The sequence below is a fragment of the Mus caroli genome, chromosome 15 (genome assembly GCF_900094665.2).
Source record: "Mus caroli chromosome 15, CAROLI_EIJ_v1.1, whole genome shotgun sequence".
NCBI classification, from domain to species: domain Eukaryota; kingdom Metazoa; phylum Chordata; class Mammalia; order Rodentia; family Muridae; genus Mus; species Mus caroli.
In genome coordinates this window covers 45,974,885-45,995,375 of record NC_034584.1, presented here as the reverse complement: position 1 = coordinate 45,995,375, position 20,491 = coordinate 45,974,885, and the positions used below count along the sequence as shown (strand labels likewise).

Here is a 20,491-nt window from a genome sequence, read left to right as displayed (position 1 = left end):
TTTTTTTTCTTGTTGGTTTTTCAAGACAGGGTTTCTCTGTAGCCCTGGCTGTTCTGGAACTCACTTTGTAGACCAGGCTGGCCTCGAACTCAGAAATCCACCTGCCTCTGCCTCCCAAGTGCTGGAATTAAAGGCGTGTGTCACCAAGCTTGGCCCTTTTTTGTTTTTCAAGACAGGGTTTCTCTGTATATTCCTGGCTCTCCTAGGACTTGCTCTCCAAACCAGGCTGCTCTCCAACTCAAGAGATCTGCCTGCCCCTGCATCCTGATTTCTGAAAGTAAAGAAATGCACCAAGCTCAATTCCATAAATATGAACTCATTTATACTTCCATGGAAAATTGATTGTGGAATATAGTCTATTAGGTAACCTGCATATGCCAAACTAAAGGCAAAGAGTTTGGGAGTCATCAATTCTATATAATTGGCTATATAATTACTATATAATTCAATACAGATAAAAGATCAATAGAGAAGAAAAATCAGTAAATGTTGAGGAGAATAAGTATGTAAACAGATACCCACATCTACTATGAGCAATCATGATAATACTAACAATTTTAATTTATTGACTTCAATGTGCCAAATGCTCTGCTGAGTACTTTATATACATTATCACGTGTAATAACCACCATAGCACCAACCAGATGGATAAAATTTGCCTGACTTCATAAACAAAACTTAACTGCAGGGAGGTTGAGCAACTTGAAAGCCAGAAGCTTCTAAGTGGAAGATTGTAATCAAATCTCAGGCCTACATGATTCCAAACTCTGCCTTCAAAAAATAGGATCTAGATAGCAGAAGACTTGTAATTACCTGTAAACTGTCTATAAAGCATATTCTCAGGCCTACTTAAACTCTCTAATTCAAATGCAGTTGAAATAATCTTTCAGGACAAGTAGTAAACCAAATAAAATTAGAAAACAAGACTGTCAGGTACCCTGCACAAGTATACCAGAGACAGAGCAATAAACAGACTTTTTCTTCAGGAAAAAAGTTAAGTGTCATAATACAGAGCAAATCTTTACACCAACTGTTTGTATGGTTTTTGTAATATGATGATTTCCAAATAACAGAAACTGCAGTAGTTAATTTTATTCCTATCAAGGGACAAGAACCAGTTGGTGTTCGTGACCCCCATGCAGTCTTAGAAGGGTCTTTAGGAGTTTGCCTTTTCACTCCACTTTTCTCCTTTATCAAAGTTAGCAGTTTCTCTCTTTCCTTATGCCCCTCATCAAACACGTTTAATTCTTTTGCAGTGAAAGTACTATATTGTTGGTATCCTTTCCTCAACTGGTAGTAATTTAATATATTTTTAAATGTTTGTTTGTTTGTTTGTTTTTCAAGATAGGGTTTCTCTGTATAGCCCTGGCTGTCCTGGAACTCACTCTGTAGACCAGGCTGGCCTTGAACTCAGAAATTCGCCTGCCTCTGCCTCCCAAGTGCTGGGATTAAAGGTATGCGCCACCATGCCCAACTAATACATTTTTTAATTTGTAAATTTTTTAACATCATAAGGTCTTCCTGACATTATTTTAAGAGCTTCACCCCAGCTCTATTTGCCCATTTGTCAATTTTTCTAGGCATTTTTGCTGGATGAAAGAAACAATGAATACCAAACTGAAACAACACACCAGGAAAAAATACTGTCAATCTTATTTTATTAAATTTCTGTTATCAAAATGGTCACTGTCAAATATTTCCAGGGAGGTAACTGAAATGTTCTTGGTATTGAAATGTTAATATGACGAAGTTTTTGGACAAAAGTCTTAATGATCTATATAGGCTCTAATCCAGGTTCTGCCTCGCCCCACCCCCTTCAGGTCTTGGTAACCTCAGATCAACATATGCACTCTCCATCCTTTCTAGGCCCACTCCTGAACCCAGATGGATTTGATTTGGTGATTCACCCATATGCCTGGGCAGATCCTACACCCAGCCTTGACCTGGTCTGTGAAATCCTGTTCTCGGAGTTGACTCAAATCTTCCCTTTCCCATGAGGTGGGTGTAACTATGAATTAAACTTAAATGTAAAACACACACACATAGAGGGATTATTTTCACTCATTTAATTCATACATGTTGTATTGAGTTGTCATTTGAAATACGGACTGTTATCCCTAACTTCTTTGCTTCTCTATGTCTGTGCCTGATTATAATATTTTACTACATATTTTATCCTTAAATGACATTTCTTATCAAAATCCAGATAGACAGCAAAATCATTATCAGTGTTTTATCAGTGTTTTAAGCCCATTTCCTTCTGCTTAGTCCAAGACCTTAAGGCATTTCACTTGGGAAGTTTTCTTTATTAAACAAATGCTTTATACCTTATTTTTTTCGTTTACTCTAAAAGCTTTAAAGTTATGCCAAAACACATTGTGATATTCCCAAAACTCTCGTCAATCCTCTTACTCTAAGCTTCCTACTTACTCTAGTGTTTTTGACATATATAATCCTTTTTCAAGAGTTGATCAGTTCCGAGGAACAGCTCTACAAAACTGTGTACAGTTCTAAACCAAAATCTGCTACTGTATGTTTTATCATCCCCCTACCGTTTTCCTCTCTCAAATGTGTTGTGTGTTACCATGAGACAGACAAGCAGAACAGAGCTGCTTTATAAAAAGGCTTTAGAGAATGACAGCAAGCAGTTTCTCGGACAGTTATTAAGTCAAATCATAAAAGTCATTACTACGTAGCCAAAAAAGGAAAGTGGATTATTTTCCAATGAAAAGAGGTGAAATCTGTCAATTAAATCTGTCCTGTCAAAGGTTTGTTAAACAAACTGCCTAAAGTTGACACACGCACCTTCAGCAGGTGTTTCCAAACTGTCAGTAGCTAACTCCCACAGGAAGAAATTTACTGATGACATGAGCCATAAGCAAGCATCTGCTCCAAAGAACCAAATGTTGTTTTATTGGTTTTTGTTATTGTTGTTTTGGTTTAAGATAGGGCTCCTATGTTTAGTATTGGCTGTCTTGGAACTTGCTCTGTGACCAAGCTGGTCTTGAACTCCCAGAGATGCACCTGCCTCTGCCTTCCGAGTGCTGAGGTTAAAGGCATGTACCACCACCGCCAGAGAATCAGATGCTGTTAACGGGTACTTCCAAGAACATATATGAGACTCCATGAATGGGAGACCAAAGTTAGTTTAGGAACTGCGTGTAAAAGGAATCTACTCTCCAAAAATTTCTCCCAGAGCCTCGGTAGCATGTTTTTTGCTGCAAACCTAATATAAGCACAGGTTGGCCGAACCAATTAGTCCTTACTTTTCCAGCAGCTAGCTTAAGATTTTTGTTTCCTTCGTCGCTCTACAAGGTCATTAAAATAATTTTTATTTTTGCCGGGCGCACAGAAAACTGGCCAACAGCAAAGACCTGCTTTAACTCGAGTTCAAGTTAAACCCCAATTAGCTACTCGGTCTTGCGCAGGCGCTGCATTTGCCAACTCTGACGCGCCGCAAACCTCTTCAAGAACCCTTTGCGCCTGCTCCGTGGCCAATAGATGGCTGGTCCAGAGACAAGGAAGTGGTCAGCGCGCCTGCGCCGCCCCTTCTGGAGGTGGGGGGGCGGCTCCGGCGGGTTGCGCAGGCGCACACGTACCTTTTTGACCGTAAACATCCTGCCGATTTGAACCGAGGATTTGGGCGGCCGGAAGAGCCGCGCCGTAACGGCCGCCATCTTGTTTGTTTGAGTGAATCGGAAAAGGAGGCGGCGGCTGTGGCGGTGGCGGGAGCAGCTCCGAGGCTACACCGCACAAGGGCTCCCCCTCTCCCCGCCCCCTCCCCCGACCCTTCCCCCCCTCCCCGGGCCACCCACCCCTCCCGGCTCCCCGCCGAGATCCAGGTAAGCGATCGGGCCGACCCCTCCTCGGGCTCTGGCTCCCTCCCCGGTGCTCTGCCCCGCCGGGTTGCTCCCGGGGCGCGAGCTCCGCGGCCCGCAGTTGCGGTGCGAGGCGTCCGGCGCTGCGCCCCCGCGGCCCCCGAGTGCTGCCAGCTCCCGGGCAGCGCCCGGCGACCTCGCGCTCCCGGGGCCCCCTACGTCCCGGGGCCGCCCTCGCCTGGGGGGTTCCTCGCTGCCCCGGGGCCGTGCACCGCGCCTGCTGACTTCCTAATGGTTCCGCCGCAGTCCACGGCCCACAAAAGCGTCTGTCGGCCGCGCGGAGGTGGGACAGCGGGAACCCGGGGCTGACGGGGAGAGGAGGGGAGGTTTGAACGAGCCCGCTCTCGGAGCTGGCCGCCCCCTCGGGGGGGAAGATGGCTGTCTGCAAAGACGCGGGACTCAGGGCGGGAGCCGTCAGGGAGACTCCTGGGCGGGCGGGCGCGGTGCATCCAGTGTGGGGTCCCGGGTCCGGGTCGCGCCAGGCGTGTGCTGGCCGCAGGGATCGGGGACTCGCTCGCCTGTTCTTCTGTCTCCCTCAACCGGATTTCTCTATAATGTATATATTTGTGTGTTGGGCATCTCAGAAATTGGACCGGCTGTTTTAAAACACGATCGAATAACATTGCTTCCAAGAACATGAGTGTAACTGGTATTCCCCTTAACTTTTATAAACTTTTTTTTTCTTTAATGGCTAATGATCGAGTGTTGTAGAGACGTTCCGAGGCTGGGTGCCTTTTTCGTGGCACAGAAAGGCTTTGAGAAGGTTCTGCCAGGATAGTGTAAGGTGACACTGTCGAGGTGTTCAACTAGACCAAGCGGCCTTCTTCAAATTTAAGAGGGAAACGCTGTGGACGTTTTCTTCGTGCTCTCTGATTTGTTAAGCTGTCTCCAGCGTTCCAAAACGCGTTGGTGTTTGAATGGTTTATGGAAGTGGCTTCTGTACTTCGGCTTCTCTTTACAAAAGAAAGTTAATATTTGCTCTTCTTAAACTGTATTGGAAGAGCTTCGTCGTCGTCCCGTGCCCCCCACCCCCACCAAGGGTGCAAAATCCTATTAAAAATCAAATGCCAGTGAGCTGAAAGACTGCAGAGTTTTGGAACAGACTGAAGTCGCTTTCTTAAGTTGTAAATACCTTTAAGGTTAGAGGCAACTTTCTTTAAGAAGGTATTGGTGAAGGTGTGTGCCTTGTCCAGTGTTTGAATTATTTTAGAGTTTGTATAACCAAAGTTACAGAGTTGTTTAAGGAGTGAACACGGTGCTTTTTGTATTATGCACAGTAAATTGGGAATTTCTTTTCAGACTTAGCAAAACATGCAGATTTATACTTGGGTAGTTGGGAAAACTAATTCTTGAGAAATATATTTTGTTTTTCATCCTACCTTAAAGGAATATTCTAACTGGGCAAGTTGATTTTTGAGACATCTGTTTGAATCTACTTTTGGGATTACATGTGCTGTTCCATTTAATTGTCATTATCCCTAATGAATATTATGCTCACTTTGTAGTTGATATAAAGCCAGGGTTGTGTTTTGTTATTGTTGTTAGGAGAGGTGAGGAAATCCGATTATGTACCCCAGGCTGCCCTTGAAGATCCTCCTGCCTCAGGCTCAGGACTCCTAGGATGACACCAAGGCCAGGCTAAACTTCAGACATGAAATGACTTCTTAACTATTGCAAATAACTAAGTAAAGGAGTTTAAATTTGAAATAAAACTCATTCTGTCGATATTAGAGCCAAGGAGAGTTGAGCAGTAGTAATATGTAAGCTGAATATAACATGCTTTCTCTCTCTCTCTCTCTCTCTCTCTCTCTCTCTCTCTCTCTCACACACACACACACACACACACACACACACACCCCTACACCCCTACCTTTCAGGCCACTACCAGGCAGCTCTCTCTCTCTGTTTGAACTGGGTATTGATGTTTTCCACAGTCGGCAGCCTACCCTTTAGGTAGTGTACTTTTCCTGTTAGAAAACACACATCACAGTTGGGTATTTTGCTAACTTGATAGCTGATGCAGATTAGGAATTCGTCTTGACTTCTAGGGTGATAGTTTCAATTTTGGGTAGGTATGCCTACGTTTTGTTTTTTAAATATCCACTTATACACAAAATAGTACAGAAGTGGAGAGCCCCGTTTCCAGAGGGCACTGCTGTCACCAGATTTTTAAGTACTCCACAGATACTTTGAACTTATGCAAATGCCCCTAAGTATATACAGATGACCCTACTTACTCTTAGCTCCCCAGAGGGGGCTTAACCAACTGCGGATTTGAGATGCTCTGTAACATCTTTTGTTGCCTTTCATATTTACTATGGCAGGTTTTGTTTGTTAAACCAGTGGGAGGTTTGTAAGAACCCTTTACCCAGCCAACCTATAGATAGATGCCATTTTTTTCCCTACATTCAGATCATGATTCGATCATTTGGTTAGTAAAATGCTGCTTACTTACAGTGTGCACCTAGTTTTCTTAGACACAAAGCTATTGTACAATTAATACCCTAAAACAATAACTTTATGCATAGTGATAAGCAAAAACCTCCTTTGACTCAGTAGCAATGGTCTAGAACCAAGCTCTGAGATGTACATGTGTTAAAGTTTGAGAGGGCCATTGTAGCCGGGTGTGGTGGCACACACCTTTAATCCCAGCACTTGGGAGGCAGAGGCAGGCAGATTTCTGAGTTTGAGGCCAGCCTGGTCTACAGAGTGAGTTCCAGGACAGCCAGGGCTACACAGAGAAACCCTGTCTCAGGGAAGAAAAAAAAGGGGGGAGGGGGTGCAGTGTGCTTTGGTGTCTATAAGAAATTGGCTCCAGGGCACACTGTGCCCCTGGGATTGCAGCTCCCCCCCCCCCATACCCAGAAAAAAACCCTGGACATAGTTAAATTCCCTAATACACCTTATTGTTTAGGGAATGATGAAAAGGATGAAAGGTGTGCGTGCTCACTACTGACACACTTTAAAAACAATATTTCGAATTGCAGTAGGCTGAATCTAAGAATATGGAAGTTTTACATTTTAAGGGGCAGCTGTATATACATAGACCACAACCTTTAAATCACAAAGACCCCACCCCCACCGCTATTCTAAGTTTTGCTGTCAAATCAACAAAAGCTACACTTCCATCAAGCACTTAGGAAGTACAGTGATGGTGTGTAGACTCCTTATTCTGTAAAGTGTGCTAGTATTTAGTCACTAGGAAATTAGGCAAAACATTTGATACATACTTAGTTCATTCTCTTTCCCTCTGTCTCTCCACACATTCCAGTGTATCCTTAATATTGATTACTGAAAGTGTAGTTTCTGTCCAGAAAGCATGAATGTGTGAAATTTTCCTAAGACCTTGCCAAATTGCTCCTGAAGGAGGGTGGAACAGCTTATTCCGTCACTTCCTAGTAGGTGAGGAAGATGCTGGTGAGGACTGAAATTGGAGCAGAGGCAGGAACTTCACTTGGACTTTCTCAGCAATAGAAAGAAACTGCTGTAGTTTTGCATCAGTGAGGATGTTCTAAATACCATCAGCTATGGTCAAGAGAATTTAGAATCTCCAAGATCTCTGCAGATGAAACAGCCATATTGTAAAGTTTAGATTTACTGAAGGAGAGGGGGTAATGATTCTTGTGGGTTTTTTCTTTATTCAGATACAGGCTGTAGCTGAGTAGGACTACTTACTGTAACTGCTCTCACTTCTTGGGAGAGTGCTCTCCTGTTACCAATTGTTTCCCAGATTAATTTTAGTTCTCCTCTGCTTTACTTACCATCTCCCACCCCATGCCAAAGTCTATTTAGGAGTCTGCCTCTGCATAGCTGGAATGCTTTAGGCGCAGCCCTCTGACCAGCCGCTCCAGTATTGCCATAAACTACTGACACCTGTTGAAACATAGTAGTGGGTTTCAGTCTGAACCAGTTTTGTTTTGGTTTTTTACAATTTTTAATTAAGAGATTAGTTAGTATATTTTCCTAATAACCACATATTTAGTAACTGTCATATGGCCAACATTATTGTAGCCAGTTTTTCTCTTATTTGGAACAGGGTGTTTTGAGGATTTTCATGTAGTACAGTGACTGCTAAGAACACATTGCCATACATTCCCATACATTCTCTAGGTTTGTTTATAACACTAGAGTTAGTTGAGGTTTTTCTGTAGCAAACTTTCTAATGCTTGAAATCTTTGAATTACAAATGAAAGACTCCATGATTATGGTTTGTTTTGTTTTGTTTTTTTGGTTTTTCGAGACAGGGTTTCTCTGTGTAGCCCTGGCTGTCCCTGGAACTCACTGTGTAGACCAGGCTGGCCTCGAACTCAGAAATCCGCCTGCCTCTGCCTCCCGAGTGCTGGGATTAAAGGCGTGCGCCACCAACGCCCGGCTTCCATGATTATGGTAAGCATATTGTTCTATAAAATATTAAATGGCAAACATTTAGTATCCATGAAGTATTATTTCATACACCACAGAGCATTTAGTCTATTGTTTTCTGCTGTAATATTCATTAGTTCTCAACCTGATATTTGATAGAAAGGTTACAGTGTAATAAAGAGTTGATGAAGCTTGGCTTCTTGTTTTAATTGAGAAAACTTTCTCCTGTAAATTAATGATGCTCTTGGAATATTAGGCTCAGAAAATAGAATTTGAGCATCCTTTGTTACTAAGTATTGGAAAGGGGGGAGCTGAAACAAACCTGACTGTGTCTGTCTTGCTATTACACTCCTGTCCCATAGAGAACATATCATTTTCCCTTTCTATTTCGATCCCTCCAAACTTTCCCTTGTACCCCATGTTCTTCAAATTCATGGCCTCCTCTTCTCTCTCTCTCTCTCTCTCTCTCTCTCTCTCTCTCTCTCTCTCTCGTGTGTGTGTTCATGAATATGAAAATAAAAGCGGATGAGTCTGTGTGTTAACTTTGTTTTCTGGGCTGACCATTTGGTGTGCCTTCCTGCTCTCTGCATTCCTTAGTTGCCTCTAGTTCTTTGTCTAGGGTTGAAGCCTCATGAGCTACTACCCCCCTACCCCCTGTTGGCCTGTCTATTGGTGGTGTTCTTGTTTGGATCAAGTTTTGGCAGGCTTCATGGTGAGACTTCATGGGTGTGGCTTCTCTGACATTTCTAGTAGACACAGTCTAATGGTAAACCTAACATTTCTCACTTTTCCTCAGTGACACCCCCCCCCCCCCAGCCTTGGGTATAGTTGTGTAGTAGATGTGTCCTTTAGGACTGGATCCCACTATTCTGGATTCTGAAAGTTGTGGCTTTCTGTAAATGGTTTGTTGCAAAGAGAAGTTTCTTTGATGAGGGTTGAGAACTGTATCTGTGGGTCTAAGGATAATGATTTAGACTGTAAGAATTGTGATGGTTTAGTAAAATGACAGTTGTAGGTTCTCCTCCAAGATACATGACTTCACTAGCCCTAGGGACTGGCTAGGTTTCCAGTACCAGGCCTGATGTCCCTGGAGCACAGCTTAAGCCCAACTAGAGAGCTGTGGTGTCATCAAGATTTGCATGCCACTCCTGTACCCTTAGGATTACTGTGCCATGCTGGTCATCATTGTAGTTCAGAGACATAGTAGCTAGGTAGAACTGATGGTTGCTTCCCTTTGGGTCCTGTGACCCGGCCTCCAAAGTGTATGATGTCTTTAGCAATACCATTTAGAACTCACTGTTTACCCAGGACAGCCAAGGTCAGTTGAAATGTCTGGGGGAGTCTCTTGGACAACCCTGACAACTTCAGAAGACTAATAGGGGCTTTTCATGCCTGTGTTGAGTTTTGGTTAGGCGATCTTTGGCTCTTGGATGAAGCATTGTCAGTCCACAGGGGAGATTTTTATGTAAAGTATTGTGTTTTTACACCAACTTATATATTATGTGTAATTTTAGGTAGATAATATGATTCCTTATGACTTTCAGACGTCCTTCTCTATTGTGTCCCTGCCTCCTCCCTAATTAACCCTATTTCCCTCTTCAGATCACTTATACCCCGCTATTTCTCTCTATTGCCTCCTCTTCCTTTGTTACCGCACTGATTTCAGCAGTACTCTGGGTACACTTAAATCTAGGAAACACATGAGAGAAAACATTCAATGTTTGTCTTTCTGAGTTAGCTCACTCAATATGATCTTTACTAGTTCTGTGCATTTACCTGCATTTCATTTTTGTTGTTTTTGCTTTTTTTCCACAAATAATATTTTTGGCATACATGAAATTTCCTGCCTATGATATATTTAAAACAAAGTTTCTTTTGATCAATAGAAAGAATGGCATGTTGTTAGTTAAAATGTAAGCAAAATTTTCATTTTAAAAATTACTATTCCCTTTCATTTGAAAATAGGAAATTATAGATACTCTATTTTTAAAGCTAATATAAAACATTTACATATTCGCCAACATTCGATATTGCTTCTTTTTTTTTTTTTTTTAACTTAAACCATTGTGATAAGAGTACATTTTCTTAGTGGCTTACTGATACTTATGTTCTTATTTCTCGTGGGGGTGTCTTTGCTGTGAAATTTTGTTTGTTTTCTTACTGGATTTTCCTCTTTTTTTTTTTTTTTAAACTTACCTGTCTTGACAGTTCTTTACATATCCAAGATCTAGCTAGATTATTCTAGCTAGATCCATATATTGGTATCTTTTGTCTAAAAGTGCTGTAGTTTACACTTAAGGCTGTGGTCTAATCTTTTAGAGAGATTTTTATTCATATTTAATTTGTATCCTATGAAGTTAATTGGGGTTAATGTAAAATGGCCAGATGGAATGATTTCAAACTAAAACTTTGAGATCTCTACTCTCTTTAGGCTTTGTTGAATGTGGTACAGTTTGTCTTTGACTTGTTTCTGCATCTCTGTAAAAAGCCAGTTTGGAGATACATGGGTGACTGAGTTTTTTGCTTGGTTGCAATGGTCCCTGTGTGTATCTTTCTGCCATTACCATGGTGGGTGTACAGCTCTGTAAGGTTTAAAACTAAATGGGCTTGCTTTTTGTTTTACTCTTCAATTTTGAAGTCATCTTAGTTTTTCTGTCTGCTTTGCTGCTCCCTATTAATTTTAGAATAATTTTACCTATGGTTCTTAAAACACACAGTTTTGTTCATTGTGTTAAAATAACCTTGAAACCATGTGTAATCTTACTGCACTGCCGGGCAGCCATACTTTAGAGCTTTGGCTGTAAAGAAAAGTGGGCTCCCAGTAAGTGTGCACACTGTATGTACATTAGCTTTATCGGCAGTAGCCCAGATTTAATAAGTAACTGAATGTTCTTCAATGGGTGAGTGGCTAAGTAGACGCTGTAGCTTCTTCCCTCTCATGATGTTCCTCAGTAATAAAGGGAATGTACTATTAATAAATAGCAAGGTGAGGGAATTTCAGCAACAGTGTGCTAAATCAAAAGAAAGCCCATTCTGTATGACTTGCTTTATTGTCGGGGTATTTAATGAAAATATCAAAATGAAATGTGTGCAGTTTTATTTGCCAAGGCTTAGACATGGGGGCAGGGGTAGGCAAGTCAGTTGTCTGGGAAAACAGTTGGCTGTCTTGTTTATAGTGTTGAGTACACTTGTGCACCCTCGGCATGGTGGCGTAGAGACGCACACTGAGCCAGTGTGCTGTCTTAGCTTACAGGATATCACTATTGAATCGGTTAAAAAGCCAAAACTATTCATATTCTGTTAAAGGTATGCTTTTTATTTCTTAAAAGTAGGCCTCTGGTATTTCAGAAAAGGGCACAAATTCATTTGACAAAAAAGGTGGGGCTTAACATCTTCTGTGAAGGGGGAATTAAGTAACATAAAACAAAAGTGTTAGTCTTAAAGGGTAATCAAAAGTTAGATCTGATGGGCTCCACCTGGCCAGTGGGACCATCCACCTACTCTGTGTCATTCAGCTGCACTGTCCTGCTGCCTGTACAGTGCCTTTCTTAGACTTGGTGGGTTTTCTTTTCTGATACTAGGGATTAAGCCCAAGGCCTCATATGTGCCAGGCTTAAACATTTCTTTCCATGTAGATATTAGTCAATGAGCAGAATTATGTCTGCCATCAGTAATTAGATTAGAAATAGGATTTAATACTTGCTTGGATTTAGAATAAGAGATTTTTGATGACAGTCTTTACAATAGCAACTCATAAAAGCAGTTTGACCCATGTCTCTTTTCCCTATCCGTCTTAATACTTGGTGGTGGACTTTGCCTTTATACTAAAATAATAGGATTATTTTGTAAAATGCTTGCTGTACTTTCGGGCTCTTTATATTCTCATACTCAATGTAAGAAACTAGTGTTTTCACATTTTATACATCTTAATAAATATTTCAGTCTTCACATGAAACTAATAGAAACATTTTCTCTCCTCAGGTTTCTTCTTATTTCATAGTAAATAAGAAAAATGTTCTACGCACATTTTGTCCTCAGTAAACGAGGGCCTCTGGCCAAAATCTGGCTGGCGGCCCATTGGGACAAGAAGCTAACCAAAGCCCATGTATTTGAATGCAACTTAGAGAGCAGTGTGGAGAGCATCATCTCACCAAAGGTAGGTTTGGTGCTGGTGACGCTTATCTACTCATGTGAAATGGAACTTGTAAAACAACTGTAACTGTATCCAACGCAAGAGAAGCCAATGTGTAGATTCTCTGATTTTCCTTCATTATTTTAATTTTTAACCATTTAAGATAATAATGATCATAATGTATATACTGATTGAAAATTTCTCTTTAGAATCGCTAGCCTGACTCACATTGGTGTGTGTGTGTGTGTGTGTGTGTGTGTATGTATATATCTATATCTATATAGATAGATATAGATATATAGTTACTGTAGGAAGAGTGAGGGATCCGGAGGGTAATGAGCTGGGATGGAAGGTCATGTCCTTCCTAGAACAGTTCTAATTTGAAGTTTTTAGCAACAGGAAGACTTGACAGCCATATCACCTAGAGAATAGTATTTGCTTTTCTGCTAGGATATTGAAACTGCATGTGTTGTACACAGTATTAGTTTTATTGTCAACATAGGAGTAAGTTATATTGCCTTGTAATTGACTACATTCAGAAACTATGTTTATAGCTCATTTAATTGTTGCACAGCACCAGAGTCCCTTACCTGCAGAAGTTACAGGATTTGAAGCAGACCTCAGCTGGGGTGAAGTCATTCATAAGATCAGTATAAGACTTTAAGTCTGGAATTATAAGTCATTGTTTGGGTTGAATGTGACTTTTCTAGCCTCCTCTGTTGGGATATTTACATTATTTCTAACTTTTTGAACTCCTAATTCTGTTCTGTGTAATCCAGCCATTGAAGCTATGGCAGCAGAATGATACAGTAGAGAAAAGGTGGCTTAAGGAGTAAAAGTGCTTGGTGTGTAAGCCTAATGACTTGATCTTGGGTCCCTAGAACTCAGATAAAAGCAGACTGAGGTGGCTCTGATCCTGTGGCGAGGAAGGCTTTGGAAAAAGGAAATTCCTCCTGCCTGCCACCCCCCAGCCCCACTGAACAGAGGCTCCTAGGCAGTTACACTGCAGCTCACAGTAAGCTAGGAGAGAGGGGCCCTTGTTTACCTTTAAAAAAAAGACAGACAGACAAACGTACGCGGAAAGGCCCTACAGTGGTTCAGTAGGTTAAGGTATTTGCTTAAGGTGGACCTAACCATGTGAGTTGAGTCTCTGGGACCTGTGTGGTAGAAGGGGATAACCTACTCCTGTAGATTGTCCTCTAGCAAACAGACAAACGTACCCACTAAATAAATGTAATTGGAAAAAATGGTGGTGGGCTAATTCTGAGCCCTGGTGTTGTTCTGTAATCCTATAGACATGTATGCACACAAACATTATACCCATATATTTAACAGTTGAAGAGTAAATTTTTTCTTAAAGGGTGGTCTTATTTAATAAATAGTGCTAGAACAAATGATATTGGCGTGTATGAAGACAAATCTGGAGACATACCTTTTTTATTGTAAAAATAAGTTAACTCAGGGTCATAGACCTAATATGTGAAGTATAAAACTATAATATAACCTATTAAGACTCAAAAAAAGCCTATGATGAAATATGCCAAAAACTTTAGGCAGATGTTAACTGTAAGCCCAAAGTCTTTTTCTTTGATACTTACCCAGAAGTAGTTGAAAACTTAAGGTCTATATTTAAAAACAAAGAGATGTTCATAGCATCTTTACTCAGACTTGTCCCAACATACAAAGCGTTTAGGAGCTCCTCAATGGGTGTGTTGATAAAAACTGGCCTATGCATAGTACTGCTCTGCAAAGGCTTTCTGCTGCAGGGTTCTTCTGACTGCAGGACACTCTTAGAAAGGCACGGCTGGCTACAAAGGTAGTGAAAAACTGCGGAGTTGGAGCAAGAAGGAAGTATGAGTGGGCAGACCACAGGCTTGATTTAGAGCAGTAGAGCTGTCTGCCATAACTGTGATGGTGAGTTCATGACCCTGTCCATTTAGTCCGTCTAAGTGTAGAGGTACTTGAAAACCAAAAGTGGGCTTTGGGTTACCATATATTTATTGCTGTATAATTTATCACTTATAAATGTACCAGTATGCCGGGTGATACAGAGTGGGCCACTCCTGCTGGAACAGGGGAGTGTACAGGAAATACCTACTTTTCCTTACTCATGTGCGAGTAAAAGGTGCTCTGAAAATGTGCTGGCTATAGCAGACATTGTACTAGAGCTCTGAATAGAGCTTTTTAAAATTCAGTCCTAAAAATACAATGCCATGTACAGTAAACATGCACTTAAGGAACTATATGTATGGGCAGGGCTTACTGTGTCTGCACATAAAAACATACACACACACAAAGCCTACAGTATGCTTTCTGTGCACTAGTTGGAAAGCAGAAGTTCGTGTGTACACACACACACGCGCGCACGCATACTTGTTGACAGAAGATGAGACTGGAGAGATAGCATTCTTTTCTTTCTTTTCTTTTTTTTTTTTTTTTTTTTTGGTGGTGGTGGTTGTTTTTGAGGCAGGGTTTCTCTGTATAGCCCTGGCTGTCCTGGAACTCACTCTGTAGACCAGGCTGGCCTCTAACTCAGAAATCCACCTGCCTCTGCCTCCCAAGTGCTGGGATTAAAGGCGTGCGCCGCCACACCCGGTGCATTCTTTTCTTTAATATCCTTAAATCTCAAAACTACTTTGGCTCTAAGGATACTTGTTATAGTGTTATAGTGTGCATAGAGTACTTTGTACACTACAAAAAGTCTGAGAGATAAGAGTGTGGTAGCAGATATAGACAGTTTGACATTATAGATAACTGTGGACCACACAAATTCCTCACTTAACATTTTTCAATCATTGTGGGTCTTTATTAGGGTTTAGTGTAATGTGGTGTGAAGCTATTGGCCCAGGGAGCTGACCTGAAACTGCTGAGCATTTCATGCTGAGGAAATGGTTTATTTGTTGAGGTTGGGGTTGCTCTACCTTACCTGGGAGCTTCTATGAACTTTCCCAACTCCTCCCATTTGAAGAACCATCCCAGGTCCCCTTTGTTTAGCATATAGCCCGTGGCCGACTTACTGTATTTACATCCTTCTGCTTAAAGCACGTCTTACCTAATTTTACCCACTCTAAACCAAACTAGTACAAGCGCTACATTTGGAAGTTGCTCATTTAGACATGGAAGAGGTGCTGTCATTCTTTCTGTGTCCTGGATTTGATGAGATTTGTTATTATTTGAGAGGTCTAAAAATTTACAGTAGCAAGTTTGTTAGTCTTGCTTTAAATCATATAAGATGACCATAAATAACAGAGACTAGATTGCAGAGGAGTCCTAGACAGATGCAGTGTTCACATACAATGAACATAATTTTAAGCATATCTTTTAATGAGTATGTTTTTACCATAGAATTTGGGAAGCTTGAGTTTATGGTATGATTTGAATGAAGAACTATCTGGGGAAACTTTTGAGTTCATGTTTTTTATTCTTTGAATTATTTGTAACCAGGAAAGTTTTGAATATTTCTGTGTCTGTTTAGGTAATTATTGTGTCTTCTGATCTAGTATTAGGAAGTAATTAACAGTGCTTAACAAAAGGAAAAGCGTTAAAGGGACATTCCAAGACAGATCTAATTGGTCACTAGCACAGAGATGAGCCAAAGCCTTAGCTCGTTGACTGTCCTTTGGTACACCATCACCCCGTCTCCACACAGCAGGAAAGGGAGAAGACAAAGACATTCTGTTATTTCAAAAGTCTTTCTCAGAAATTCGCTGGCAAACCCCACCCTTCTTTCTCAGTTGACTGAGGTATGTGTGTGTGCCTGGTCAATAAGAAGCTTTAACCGACAGGTCTGAAATAATCTTTCTTTTTTTTTTAAGGCCAGGAGTGTTTGTTTCTAAAACAAAATCATAATCCTTGATGTGCTAATGGTAACATCCATGGGAAGATTATTGGCTTCCTGCTTCATAGCTACCTTTATGTCTAAGTGAATTTATGAATTACTGTCGTTTAGTCTATGTTAGGGGAGTTAGGAAATGGTAAGGTGCAAATATTTATTAACCAACTCTAAATCACCCAGAAAATAAAGAAAAAGCAAAAGATCCTTATAAATAGCACAGGAGATGCACTTTCCAGTACACTGCCCTCGAATGTAATCCATTGACCGTGGATATAATGCTCATCTCTTGCTCAGGTGAAGATGGCGCTGCGGACGTCAGGACACCTTCTCCTGGGAGTAGTCCGCATCTATCACAGGAAAGCCAAATACCTCCTCGCAGACTGTAATGAAGCATTTATTAAAATAAAGATGGCGTTTCGGCCAGGTAGTGTGCCTTTCTTTGTTTTTTTAACCTGTGAGGTTTCCCATACCATGGTGGAAACTGCTAATTGTGTGTTCTAGATAGGTGTGGTTTTTTTCATAGCAGCTCCCTTCGTAGGGAGCTCTGTCCATTCTTAGACTCAGTGTTTACCTAGTCTCAGCAGCTTGCAGCAGCTGAGTCATCGGAGCAGACATGCTGAAAACTGTTGATATGTGAATTATAAAAGGTGGCTCAAAATGCAACTGGATGGGGGCGGGGGGCTGGCTATTTTCTCCCTGAACAGTCTTAACGTACTTTTAAAATTACATGCACTTTTAATCCTGAGACATTTCATTTAATGGTTTGTGCCGTGTCATTTTTACAGTTTTGCTTGAGGTAAGATTTGGTTCTAGAACCAACCAAAGTAAATAGTATCTGTAGTATTCATCTGGACTCACATTTTACAATTTGAAATGATGAAATGTTGCTGTTTAAATGATCAGACTATGGGCTTCAGATAGCGGAGTTGTCAGGGTGCTTGGAGGCAAACACAGAGGGCCTGAGGGCAGTCTCCAGTGCCCATGGAAAAGGTTGGCAATGGTGGCCCCTGCCTGTGCTGTGCACTGTAGGGAGGAGATGGGCTCATCCCAGGGGCTCTCTGACCAGCTAGCTTTGCAGAATCGGTGAGATAGATGTTGAGGGAGAGGATCCTGTCTCAACAACATTACAAGAATAGTAACTTTGGATGTATCAGGGTGCTTTTATATAGCAGCTTCCGTTGATGCTATATTCTAATACTTCTATTTTAATACATGATAGTAAACTACCTACTACTTTATTTTTGTGTAATAAAGTGTATTTATTGCATATAGCATGCTAGACAGTAATTTTTTGTCCTTAATAGTTGTCATGTTATTTTTAAATACTTTTATCATGGAAAATTTTGAACATAGCTAACATTTTGTGATCCTTTTCCTAAGATAACTAACTCCTACTTAGGGAGTTGCTTTGGTTCTGTAAACACGAAGGGCATGAGTCCCTCACCCACATTATAAGAAAAGGACGACAAAAACTGAGCTTCAGTGGCACCTGTAATCCCAGTGCCAGGGAAGAAGAAACAATCCCTTGGACTTCTTTTACAGCCTTGGCCTGCTTAATTGTTGAGTTCCAAATGCAATGAGACCCTGTGTCAAGAAAGGTATCGAGCAGTTGGAGAAAGTCCCCTGACCTGGACCTCTGTCTTTCCACACTGCTCACAAGGAGAACACAATTAGAATAAGAAAATATATATTTATTGTACTTCTTTGTAACCATTGATACTACTCCTACTTTTTACCATGAAATCTATCAGGAGTAGACTAACCAACCGTGTTTGTTTGTTGGCATGCTGTTTTGAAAGCATGGACTACTTGTGTAGAACAAGGGCCGTGGCTCATGCTAACATGACAGCAGATAGGGCTAGCTTCCATCTGGAGATACTTGGCATGTGCTACCTCTGACCTACATGTAATGTACTCATCGAGGCCTTCAAGCTTCGTCTCTCTTTTCCAGGTGTTGTCGATCTACCTGAGGAAAATCGGGAAGCGGCTTATAATGCCATCACTTTACCTGAGGAATTCCACGATTTTGATCAGCCACTGCCAGATTTAGAGTATGTCTGTCTGTGTCTCTCCTCCCTTCTTACTCCCTTCCTCTGTCCTAATCCCTCATCTTTTAGATTGTTTAGATTGCATCTCTGACCTCCAGTTTTGTTTCCTTAAGAGTGTTTGATACTAAGGTACCAGCCATCTGAAATGCATATACTTTGATTTGGGAGTATGTTAATTACAAGGTGTACAATTTAGGAAGTGTTTTTTTTCCTCTGAGAAAATCATGTGGGTATCAACTTAGGCAAGGCTCATGTGTCTGAACACCTGTATAGATAAGTTCTTTATATGGTGCTGTCAGTAAGCTTGGGACTTGTTTCAAGTTTGTTTTTTCAGAGGTATGTATTATAGTTATGTACTGAGGTCTTAAACTACTGAAAGCTGCACCTTTTAAAATACATGTATATGCTGAATTAACATAATGGCATAAAGAGTACAGAAGCGTCACTGTTTACACACACATTTAAGAGGAAAAAGTTACATGGAGATGTTTGTTTTGGCAGAGAACTATTGTCTGTTCTCCTTCCTTCCCCAGTCATTAAAATGTAGCTGTTATGATGTGATGGCAGGTGTCAGTATACCTTACTAAGTCTTCGGGTAGCACAGTTGACAGCCAGCCTGTTTACCACCCTAGTTGTCAGTGTGAACTTAGGAGAGTTGCCTCTAAATATGAGGCAGACTAAAGGTTCATGAAATAGCCAACTTTATACACAGTGTCCCTCTGAGGGTTAAGAGTCACGTGGCTGAGTGTGCATTGTGAGCTTCTAGTCCCAACACTGCGGATGCAGAGGCAGGCATCAGAGGTTACACAGAGAAAACCCTGTCTCCAAAAAAAAAGTCAAAATCACAAGGACAGGCTATATGTGCCACATGAATAATAACAACTGAAGTAAACTCCTGTCTGCTGCACCTGAGAGGAGCGCAGAAACTCATCCCAAAAATAATTCTGTGCTTTGAAGAAATTAAAGTCAAAGCAAGGCTCTTGGTTTACTTGGAGTTTTCTCACAAGAAATCTCACACTACTTCATTCTTGGACTGTGTTCCAACCAGCCCTCCAGACTGAATTCTCTATGTATTTCACAACAAATTTTCCTGTGTTTGAAAAGATCTGTGACTCCTAGCAGGTTGTTTGTTTTCCAATTTTTTATATTGTATTAGTTGTGGCTTGGTGCTAGCTGCCAACTTCTCCACCCCTCAAAAAAATACTATCAATTACTTTAGCCTTTTGATGCATCTAATATCAGCTTCTCAAACTCATCTTCCCGCTTTATTCTAATCGTGGGTGATGTTTTTAGAGACAAAGAATTTTTTAAACACCCATAATACTACCATTTGTTTGGTTTGGTACTTTTGGTTTTTTCCATGTCTCACGTGTTAGCTCAGTTTGTCCTGGAACTTAGTATGTAGACCACATTGTCCTCAAATTCACCCTGTCTCTGCCTTCTGAGTGCTGGGACTAAAGGTATGCACCACCACCATCCATCACAAGAAATGCCAGTGATTCTTAATATATTCAATCAGCATTTAAATATCCCAGTTGATTTCTCTACATTGTAGCATTTTTCTTTTTTGGTTGAGGGCTTCATGAAGTCTGCAGACTGCATTTGGCTACTCTATCCAATAAATACCAGTCTTTAGATCCCTAGCTCTGCATCTCTTTCCATCTACTGATCATTGTCTCTGCATTTGCCAGTGGTTTTCTCATCAGTGTTTACCATTATGTACTTCAAATTATATGAGAGAAGGTCATGGTTGGCAGATGAGCAAGTTTTAGAAACACTAGGGAAAGTAGGGAAAGTTAAAAGAGTTCATACAGATCCTGTAAGTTTCACCTAGTTCATAAGCCCTGATTTACCAAATTACCTTAGTCAGTGGTTTTTAATGTATGATAATTTCTTTCCTGTCATTAATGGCTCTAAATTTCTAAATACAAATTAAGCTTGGATTGTATTAATTTTAATATTAATATTTAATATAATATTAAACTTCTCAAAGGGGTATCTAGAAGAAATTGGGGCATTTTGTGAAACTTGATGTGTTTCAATTTCTTTCAAAGTGACATTGACGTCGCCCAGCAGTTCAGCCTGAACCAAAGCAGAGTAGAAGAGATAACCATGAGAGAAGAAGTTGGAAACATCAGCATCCTACAGGAAAATGATTTTGGTAAAGACAAATTGCTGGTCATCAGTTATGTTTTAATATGCTGTTACATTGCCAGTGCTATTGTGTGTCAGACAT

General features: G+C 40.9%; 1 protein-coding gene across 1 annotated transcript in view; it reads left to right on the top strand.

The window, feature by feature from the left end:
• Nucleotides 1-3,633: 3,633 nt before the first annotated feature.
• The window catches only part of Rad21 (RAD21 cohesin complex component), a 28,075-nt gene continuing 11,217 nt past the window's right edge, over nt 3,634-20,491 (top strand). Inside the window, exons 1-5 of the mRNA XM_021183432.2 lie at nt 3,634-3,842; nt 12,222-12,396; nt 16,502-16,631; nt 18,159-18,258; nt 20,310-20,416. Of these exons, the coding sequence (XP_021039091.1) occupies nt 12,253-12,396; nt 16,502-16,631; nt 18,159-18,258; nt 20,310-20,416 (481 nt within the window). The 5' untranslated portion in view covers nt 3,634-3,842; nt 12,222-12,252. The remainder of the gene's footprint in view (nt 3,843-12,221; nt 12,397-16,501; nt 16,632-18,158; nt 18,259-20,309; nt 20,417-20,491) is intronic.